The 10,234-nt window shown below is 35.2% G+C and overlaps 1 protein-coding gene across 3 annotated transcripts; it reads left to right on the forward strand.

The window, feature by feature from the left end:
* Positions 1-302: 302 nt before the first annotated feature.
* Positions 303-6,342, forward strand: LOC128224222 (heat shock 70 kDa protein 12A-like). 3 transcript variants are annotated; one of them, XM_052934011.1, is made up of 7 exons: positions 303-509; positions 946-1,096; positions 1,636-1,862; positions 2,462-2,686; positions 2,876-3,027; positions 3,203-3,337; positions 4,995-6,342. In XM_052934011.1, the coding sequence occupies exon 7, from the start codon at positions 5,015-5,017 to the stop codon at positions 5,921-5,923; it is 909 nt and encodes a 302-aa protein (XP_052789971.1). In that variant the 5' UTR covers positions 303-509; positions 946-1,096; positions 1,636-1,862; positions 2,462-2,686; positions 2,876-3,027; positions 3,203-3,337; positions 4,995-5,014; the 3' UTR covers positions 5,924-6,342. The 3 variants fall into 3 exon arrangements, with proteins under 3 accessions (XP_052789971.1, XP_052789970.1, XP_052789969.1); XM_052934010.1 differs by having other exon boundaries at positions 1,636-1,744; XM_052934009.1 differs by lacking the exon at positions 946-1,096 and having other exon boundaries at positions 1,636-2,686.
* The last annotated feature ends 3,892 nt before the right edge of the window (positions 6,343-10,234 follow it).

Below are 10,234 nucleotides of genomic sequence, written 5' to 3' on the forward strand. Positions count from 1 at the left end.
CAAAATTAAGTTGAACGAAAGTATACTTGACAGAAATCGTCATATATATTTAAATTTGAAATACGGAAACGTAACAACTTCCTTGCTACCAAGTCTATGTATAAGATGAATAAATAACGAATGAGTTACGCACTGAAAGTCAAATCCAGGAGTATAATTTATAAATTAATATCTGTTTAAAAATACATTTGTTTTAAACTGTACCATGTACCTTTTAATGTTTATATGAATGTAAGCGTTCATTCATCCTGTAAGATATATATTCATTATAGCAGAAATGTTTATTTCATTTACATATGATGTCTCATGATATGCAACTATTTAAACCGAAACTAGTAAAGATTAGAGTTAGTGTTTATCATTTTCGAAAATTCTATAATTATCTTTACAAATCAACCAGGAAGTAGATTCACAACGTCAATGGAGGCCACCTTGATTAATTGTAACAAAATGTTGGTATTTTGGATTGCTAGGCAGTTTTAAGCAGACCACAGGATTGTCATTTGAAGGTATTTTGTCTACTTTTGTTTTAAAGCGTGACAGGAATGGAAAAGGATTTTTTCTATTGTTACAAGTATACATTACAGACAATTTAGTTTTGATTTGTTTGTGTAATAGTAATGCAAAATCAACTTATTAACAAAGCTAAGCGACACAGATAGACAACTACCTACACATTATAGAAAATGTTCGTCGAGTATCAATTAAGGAAAACATAATATTATATTGCCAAATATAAAATAATAATAATAAAAGACTAAAAGGGACACACAATTTACTTCCTTGGTTCTTCTTTTAATAATTGTTTGTACACAATGAAACGATGATAATCATCAAATATAATTTAGTTTTCATTTAATTGTTTTCTGGTAAAACAACAACTAAAACAACACTTGTTCAACAGATTAAAATGATACAAAGCATGCTTATCTCACAACCTTAAAGGCAGGCGCTACAATGTCGTTACTTGTGGCAAGTATTGACTTGGGCACTACCTTCTCTGGATGGGCGTACAGCTACAAGCATGACTACGAAACAAACAGAAACAGTATACACACGAAAAACTGGCACGCCAGCTCACACATCGCACAGAAAGGTAAATGTTATTCAGTTCAAAATATGCACTGGTGAATTTAAAGGCGCACCCGGCGCGCGTATCCCTTAAATTGCCTTAGTGAAAAAAGTCAATATCGGAGAAATTAATTAGTAGTATGCACCAGAACGCATCATTTCAGACTAAAATAGCCAAAATCTTTACCGGGTAAGTCATACAACCATACACTACATTTATACAAAGAATTTTGGTGATTTTGTGCGACGCGGCTCACCGCAAAAGTTACGCCCCTTTAACCAATATAATCCTGGTACTGCCACTGACATGTAGATTTATGTATCCTACAATGTAGAAGACAAATGTAAATTCGATCCTAGACATCTGCATCTATTCAAAAGTGCGCTTTGCGGAAATGTATATAACAGGTATTGTTATGTCTACATAGCATAATCATACGTACAGGACAAATTACCCAAATGTTTTTAACGATATCACATTTTCTTATATACGAGTTAGTACCGTCATGCATGTAAAATATCTTTATTTTACACATTATACGCATTTGACTGTCTTTGATGCAGCACCAACAGTGGTCTTGATTAAACCTGATGGCAAGACGCTTCACTCGTTTGGATACGACGCAGAGTCCAATTACGCAGATCTAGCTGAAACAGGCGACCACAAGGATTGGTACTACTTCAGACGGTTCAAGATGGCATTCGCTTCTACCTAGTGCAAAACGGGCGTTTAACACATTATTGCACGATGTTAAAATAAGGCCAGAAAACAGATAATACGTTAATAAAATGTAATGTATAATGTTGTAATGTGTATTCTAAGAGATTTAAACCAGTTTTATATATAATGAAAGTGTTTTGATCAGGATGGTCGTGTTCGACTCTCGAGAGCTTTTGCACATTTCCAAAAATCCTCTCGAGTCGAATACATCATCCGTGATCAAAATGCAGTCCTGCTAGCCCTATTATCTCAAACTTCTCAACGAAATCATGAGTATTTGTTTCGATGAGTAGTTAATGTTTATCTTGAATATCTGAAATATATTTTTATTTTCCAAACATGCATTTAAAGGATGTACGTTGATGCAAACGTTTCTTTTCATGCATTATTATGTTTAACTCATTTGGCTTTAATAAATAAACAAAAAGCATTTAATTTATGTACAGATAAAATAATTACCCTTTATTAATGTTTTATTTTCAATTAATAGCTACGTGGCCTCAAATCACACGTTAAAAAACAACACAAAATTACCGCTTATATGTTTTGATCTGTTCACAAATCATATGCTTGTTTTGTTTTGATCATTAAAGACAAATGATTTAACATAATAATGCATTAACATTTAAAAGAAAATGTTGGTCTCAATCTGTATTGTGCGCCCTTAAGGGAATGCAAGTAAATACACTCATCGAAGAAACCGGTGGAAAAAAGCTCGAAGCCATTGAAGTATTCTGCCTAACCATCAAATGCATCAAAGACGACCTCATTGCAACGGTCAAGCAACAACTGTCTGGAGGAGAATTCAGAGAGTCGGACGTATCGTGGGTTGTCACCCTGCCAGCCATTTGGAATGACGCAGCCAAGCAGTTTATGAGATGTGTCGCTGAAAAGGTGCAGTGATAGTATTACCAGATTACTAAGTTCCTCTCATTCTACGTTAGTCAATTCACACATCAGATGAAAATAGAAAAAGATTAAGGCCAATGAACATAATCATAATGTTTTGAAAACGTGCATGCGAGCTGTTAAAGTTTCCTACTCGAACCTATTTTATGAGCGTTTTGTTTTGTTCACTTTTAGGCTGGAATTGACAAAGACAAACTTACCCTAGCTTTAGAGCCTGAAGCAGCATCATTGTCGACATTTGCCAATAGAAAAAAATGTTGGAGATTCGGATGCCAGTCTCTGCAAATCTCCTATAGGAACGAAGTACATTGTGGTAGATGCTGGAGGTAAAAATGAAGGGTTTTTTTAAAAATTCATAGTTAGAAAACAAATATTTTCCTATTTTATGTTAATTTCAGATTTAAACTATTTGAGTAAACTAAAAATAAAAACAATGCCTAAACGTTTAGAGATACAATTTTTTTTCTCTTATGCCACTTACCATTGTAATAATTATATCAGGAGGGACTGTGGACATCACTGTGCATGAAATAGTGAGCGAGAACACAGTCCGTGAACTGCACAAAGCCAGTGGAGGCGCCTGGGGAGGTACGAAGGTGGACGATGCGTTTGAGCAACTTATTGAGGATATAATTGGTAAATCGTAAAAAGTTTATATAAATAGACTGTACATAGTACTGAAAGTATCGATTTACGTGGTTGCATATGTAAACACAATCGTTAGATTTTTGCCTTATAATACCTGGAAATACAGAATTAGAATCACGCCGACCATTTGCTATCAAGTATTAATTTATTAGACACCAAATGAACCTTAAAGTCTGCGAAGCTGTGTGGTAGTAGGTCATACTTTAAAAAGATCGAAAATGATATTAATTCAGTTAATTATTAATTTTCGTGTTATGAAATTGCTACAGTTTTTCACAATTCGTTTCCTACTAAATTTACTATTCATGAGCACCACGATCTATTCATTGGCACCACAACGTTCAGAAATTCGAGCGTAGTGCAGCAAGTATAACAAATAAAGTTCTAAAATTTGTAACGCGGCAACCTTTTGTCAATAAAAGAGCCACACACATGTAAAGAAAATGCTTAAACCTAAGGTACGAGAACAATTCTCACAAAAATCCAGATTTTTACGTTGTCAAAACTAACGTCTAGCAAATTATGCAAGTTCTAGACGATCAGATTTTAAATTTTATTCAGAACTTTTACCTTTAGAACAATTCATGGCCATTCCTATGTGGAACTACATTCTCCAATTTTTTAAATTTACTCGTATAAACCTCTAAAAATGAAAAATAAGAAATCATACTCACTGTTTACATCCATATTCCACTCATTGGCACTACAACGGAAGACGCGTTGGAGCACTTTCAACACATAACAAAATGTTATGGCTCGAATGATTACCCGGCGTGATATAACGTGTGTCCAATACACGATTGAACAGTATACACACTACGTTTAACATATTCATATGCTTAGAGTGCTGACTGTATTAAATGAAGATATTATCAAACAATAAACTTGATTTTTTATTATGTAGATTAGAAATGTCAAACACTATCGCATTTTCTCTTTTTAGATTTGTTTATTTAGCTATTCGTTACATCCTGAATTTTCATTATATTTATTTTCATTTATTTTACTGAAATGCTATTTTTTTTTAAAAACATTTTAGACACGACCGGAATATTAACATTATGAAAAGCAAACTTTTCACTTAGAGCCTTAATGTCTCCCGTTCTTTAATTTCTTATTCATATCTTTATTTGTGGGACAGAAATTCAGCAATGCTATTTTATTGTTTACTTTTTTGTCTTACATTCTTAAAAGCTTACTTTGAATTATGTCCTCCAAAACTATATTATGCTTGCACATATTCTGAAGGTTTAGCTATACAGAAGCAGTCGTATGTTTTATATTGTTAATATAATGCTGACCTTTAGTAGTGTTTGAACGTTATAGGAGTTAAATGCTGGTGCTGCTCTTTGTTTGGAAGTACACTTCTGCCCTCATGGAGACCAGGATATGCACCCTCCTGCTGACTTAAAATTGAATGCTTTAGATAATTAACTTTTTCCTTCTATCTTAATACATTTAGGATTGACCAGAACTCTAACCCATTGAGATAAAATCTTTCGAGAATGCTTCTCGTGGATGTGTGAGCCTGTTCAAGTGTATTTGCACACGGAAACTGACAAATTAGAAAACTTATTAAGTGTAACAACGATAAGTATGCAATGTTATATAATTAGAATCACTAAATATATCTATTTGCATACAGGAACTGGTACTTTCGATGAAATGAGGAGGGAGAGCATGGAAGAATACCTGGACATATCTCGCGAGATTGAAATCAAAAAGAGAGAAGTAGATCCTGACAGCGACAGAGCGGTGTCAATACGGATACCCTCAATTCTACACCAATTTACTATGACCAAACATAAGAAGACTTTGGGCGAGATCGTTGCAGAAAGTCATCACAACGGGCTAGTTAGTTTGTCCCGAGACAAATTCCGTCTTGATAAGGACATAGCACTTTCGCTCTTCGATTTCACAACTAAGAGCATAATTGATCACCTTCAAAAACTCGTATCTATGCCATCCATATCTGACTGCACGGCAATTCTTATGGTGGGCGGCTTCTCAGAATCCCGTGTATTACAACACCGCATTAAGAATGCATTTTCAACATTGCAAGTAATTATTCCACAGGATGCTAGGCTGGCGGTCATGCAAGGTGCAGTAAGCTTTGGATTCAGTCCAATGTACATTAGAGAAAGAATAGCGAAATATACCTACGGTACTGCCGCTGTGCATGATCGCACAGAACGCTGCTTACATCCCCCGGCCCAACTTTATACATTCTCTGATGGAATAACAAGATGTATAGGTCTTTTTCAAGTTTTAGTCAAGGAAGGGTCAACTCTTAAACTTGACTCTGTTGTGACCGAGTCCTGTGGCCCAAACACACCAGACCAAACAATCGCGTATTTACCATTGTTTGCATCTGAATATCCAAACGCAGAGCTTGTTTCAGATCCGGGCTGCAGACTAATAGGTAATTTGTATGTTCCATTAGATCCAAAGCTATTTCAATCAGGACGAATCTACAATGCTAGTTTTCGTTTTGGCGGAACAGAAATTGTTGTCAAGGTTAACAATACGATTACTGGGGAGGAATTCAGCACATCGGTTGATTTTCTTGGATGAATAAGGATAACCTTTTCTCCTAATTCATACTCTACGACTGAAACAAATGGATGTGTCTCCTTATTCATGTGGACTTTTAATGACAATGGATTGTGCACTTAATTTGCAAAAATACATTTACGCAGAAGAAAAACAAAAACCTCAGAACAAATATCCACATCAAGTAAAATAATAGGAACCGAAATATATATAAGACTTATTGTTCCTCATCTTATTTCCTTTTATGTAAGTGCACGCACGTGTGAGTGCGTGCGTGCTTATTTGTGTGTGCATATGTGGAGACAAACTCTGGTTCTGGATTTAACTGTATAATTCCTAGAAGGATGCTCGTATAATTGCATTAACTGATCATTATATGTATCATGAACGTGTGTACACTTCTGTTGTAAATTCAAGATTGCTATTAAAAATCAACTTTTTCGGTTTGTCATTATACTATACATTGCAGTTTCTGATATAAGTTCTGCTCATTTCAAATGATAACAACCGTATGAATGTGAGGAACATTTCTTCGTTTTGAATATACGTAAAACTCTTTCAAATGAATGAAGTTGAACAAACACGACGAACGACCAACAAAGTCATAGAGCTGATACAAACAAAGTGCTGAGAGTCGTAACTGCTTAAAGCTGGCAGCAGGAATGTAACAACTGGTAATAAGGAGAGATTGTGAAGTGGACCATACAAAATTACTTGTCGGTTTGTTCTGTAAAAAAGATTCACCAGAAGCATGTGCATTGCTTAGAATTTAGGTATTTTTGCTGTTAATTGAAAAAAAAATCAGTTGAATAGGTTAAGGTTTTTTTTTTAAGTTGTATGGCAAGGTTAAACATTTGGAACAACAACAAATACGCAAAGGCTATCACAATTTTTTTTTTGTTTTTGATAAAAATGACAAAATAAAAAACATACAATTCAGCAATGCACACGGATAAATAGTTTACCAAAAAGTAAATGTTTCCGGAGAATTTCAATCGAAGATTGCAATACAAATACTGGATTTAAACGATGATTATGTGTTATACATGTTTATGGGTTTTTTTGATAGCCCTTTTATAGAAATGCTGTAAGAAATGGTTTCTGACAATCGAATACTAAATAAAAACTATATTGCATAATAGAGCAGGTTATTGGCAAATTACGGAAACTGAAGTGAATAAAAGCGAAAGTTGAATGTAAGTTCAAATGAGATTATATCAATTGTGGAATCATACGTTGCAAGTCGTGACATCACATTAAAACATTATTCATATAAAAATCTTATATCATAAATACATAGCTTATATAAAAACAAATCTAAATCAGTTAATTAATCACGTGTAAGGCAATTGATACTCATTGACACTACCTTAACACCTCCCCCCGACCGCTACTCGTTGCCGCATATGAGCTTGACACGGCTTTTGCCGCTTCTTGGCCCCTGTCCCCCGCGCCCATGATCAATGTTCATTTGGTCGTCCCTTCCTGCGCCACAGCGCCCCTGATAAACGTTCGTCCTGTTGTCCCCACGCCCCGAATCTCCGAGTCCCTTATTTCTGCCCGTTCCGTCAGCCCCTCCCCCTTTGCAACGAGCCTGGTTATCGCCCCCTTTTGTCCGATGTCCCGAAACTTACCCATTGCGTACCGGGATCCGGTTCATAAATCAGGTGCTTATCGTCGCCTGGAAGCATTTCGTTCTAGGTCAACACATTCACTAAAGAGCTGTGGTATCGTTCGCAAATTAGTAACCATCTAGTAGATAAGTCTAAGGGAGTTAACCGGGAACCAGGACTTCGGGAGTGATGAGACGAAACAGAGGCTTCAGGAGCATGCTTACTGTAGTTGAAGGTAAAAAGCCGCTTTCTGAGACGAATGCATGGGTTATGTAGATACCTTCAAGAAAGATAATTGACCCAAATAACATATGTAAATTGGTAACTTAAAGTAAGCTGGGAATCAATACAGAACACTAGGTTCGCGTCACTTACACTTTATATTCAATGGAACCGCATGAGCTACCGGAATACACTTTTTGGCCCCTGTTACGCGTCTTTTGTTTCCCCCGACCCTTACCATCGTTACCACCATGTTTCTATTTTCCAATTAACCAAGTACATTTTGTAATTTAAAATTCAATTTTTATCCTCATGTTAACCCAGACATATCCACAATTAACACCGGTGTTACTGAAAAGAAAGACTTATATGTCCTTGGAAACCGGTTTTGTAAATACAGCGCAAATCGAATTTGAAAAGTTTTGGTTTTTATTTTCTTTGTAATGAAATATTTGATTATCCTTTGTTGATTATTTGACGTTCACTGGGGTATAAAATCACTGTAAATGCACTAATTTGATCACTAAATAATCCTTGTTTTTTTTAATCTTGTCCACAAAATTGACTTATTTATTTAACTATTAAAGCGTTTCTTCATCAGAGCTAGGTTTTCATTTTCAAACAGACCGCCATGATCACGTTTTTCAACGAAAAGAAGTTATAAAACATTTGCCTGGATGAAAGTAGAGTTAAGCTGACACTTAGTTATAATAACATGATTACGTTAATAGTGTTTTTTTAAGACAAGGTACAGTCTGGGGGCAATGATGGCTATTTTCGTTGAAGAGCAGACGAGCTAGAAAGTTATTAATATCATTACAATTACCAGTCACAATTGCAGCATATATATATATATATAAATGTTAATGTATAGGATATTGGGTTAAATCATTTTACTGCCTGTTTTGACAATAACAACATAACACCACCATACATATAAGGCAAATATGAGTCAATGGCTTGCAAAGAAATATAAGTCCATTTATTGCAATTACTCAATGAAAAGATGCAGCAGACATTTATTCGCATTACATGAAACTGACTGGAAACATAAAAGTATACCCATCATCTTTGGAATAACATTTGTGAATATTGAACATGAACAAAATACCGTGAAAGCAATGGAAGCACGAACACATTGTAGCAGAAATCACATGCAATGAGTAAAAATGATAACAAAATGCCATGTAGTACACACACAAAAAATAATTTATACAAACAGTAAAACTGAAGCTGAACAAAGAAGTATATTTATATTGTAAAGATAAAATCCATAAAACACACACTGATTTTATTCAGTAGAATTAATTTTATTGAAGTACAGTATCATTTCTTCACAGGTAAAGAAGTTTTGGAAAATCCTATTCGTTCCATCAAGTTTTGGGCTGTAACCTGCTAAAACTGTTTGTCTGAAAGCATTTTCATGAATGCTGAAGATTTGTAGGTGATTGTGTCTAATTGACTTGGCAAGCAAGTTTCATTATATTATTGAAACTACGTCAAATTATTAAAATCTGAACTGATTTTTGCGTAAAGCTATTTCCATACCAAGCGATATTTCGCCAGTATATTGTCCCACAGGGAAGAAACCGGGTGCACGATGATGTATGCCCAATGTGTTGGAGTGAATAGATTGGAGTATGGAACCATGTGATGTTTTTACCTACCATTATCATAAAACGTATTAGCGACAAAATGCAATTTATGACGAGCATCGACAATGCGTTCCTCTAGGTCGCAATACTGCGAAAAACCGTTTAATAATACTTTCACAGAATTGGTGTGGGGATGTGGAGCCTTATCAGAGACAGCACCCATATAGAATTACCTTGTGGATCGGGAATTCGACAGCAAACGCCGAACGTTACTGATACCCGTCGACATAAGCCGATGTGAGGACACTGCTGATTGACGAAGCCAAGACAGTTATGTGGACAATTGGTTTTTCCCTTGGTGTATGTCGAGCTTGGGAAAATGTCACTGCAAAATGAAATCAAATAATTCAACGTAAAATGATTCCACTTCCCATATGTTAAAAAGCGTTATATATATTTATTGTTTACGAATGTGTAGAGAACTACAAATCAATGGCTCAGGCTGGGGAGAAACCAGAACAAACATCTTTTCACCCCGACCCTACACTGTTTACGGTTTTGATCGATATGCAGGTTTTCTTAAGTAATTTCCTAAACATATTGATTTCTACAATCATGTTAAAATTTGACCATTTCATATTCAAAACATACTACAATAGGGATCTATCCTGATAAAAGTCAATTTGGGACGGAATCCCGGTTCTATTTTTTTTTAATAATGAATAAACTCTGTCTACCTACATTCATATACCATAAGTTTTAGGAGATGTCTGTCGTTACAAAGAATCATTCTTTTTTGGCCTTAGCGTGTTCATCCAGAGTTAACTCAATATTGTACTTGTTGAAGTATGTTCTATCTTAAGTGGCTTCATTAATTGCTGTGTTCTTGTTTTTTAAATACA

This window comes from Mya arenaria, chromosome 17 (assembly GCF_026914265.1).
Source record: "Mya arenaria isolate MELC-2E11 chromosome 17, ASM2691426v1".
NCBI lineage: Eukaryota > Metazoa > Mollusca > Bivalvia > Myida > Myidae > Mya > Mya arenaria.

Bases quoted from the DNA above. Each gene is read 5' to 3' on its own strand.
- LOC128224222 (XM_052934011.1), top strand. From the start codon at position 5,015: ATGAGGAGGGAGAGCATGGAAGAATACCTGGACATATCTCGCGAGATT.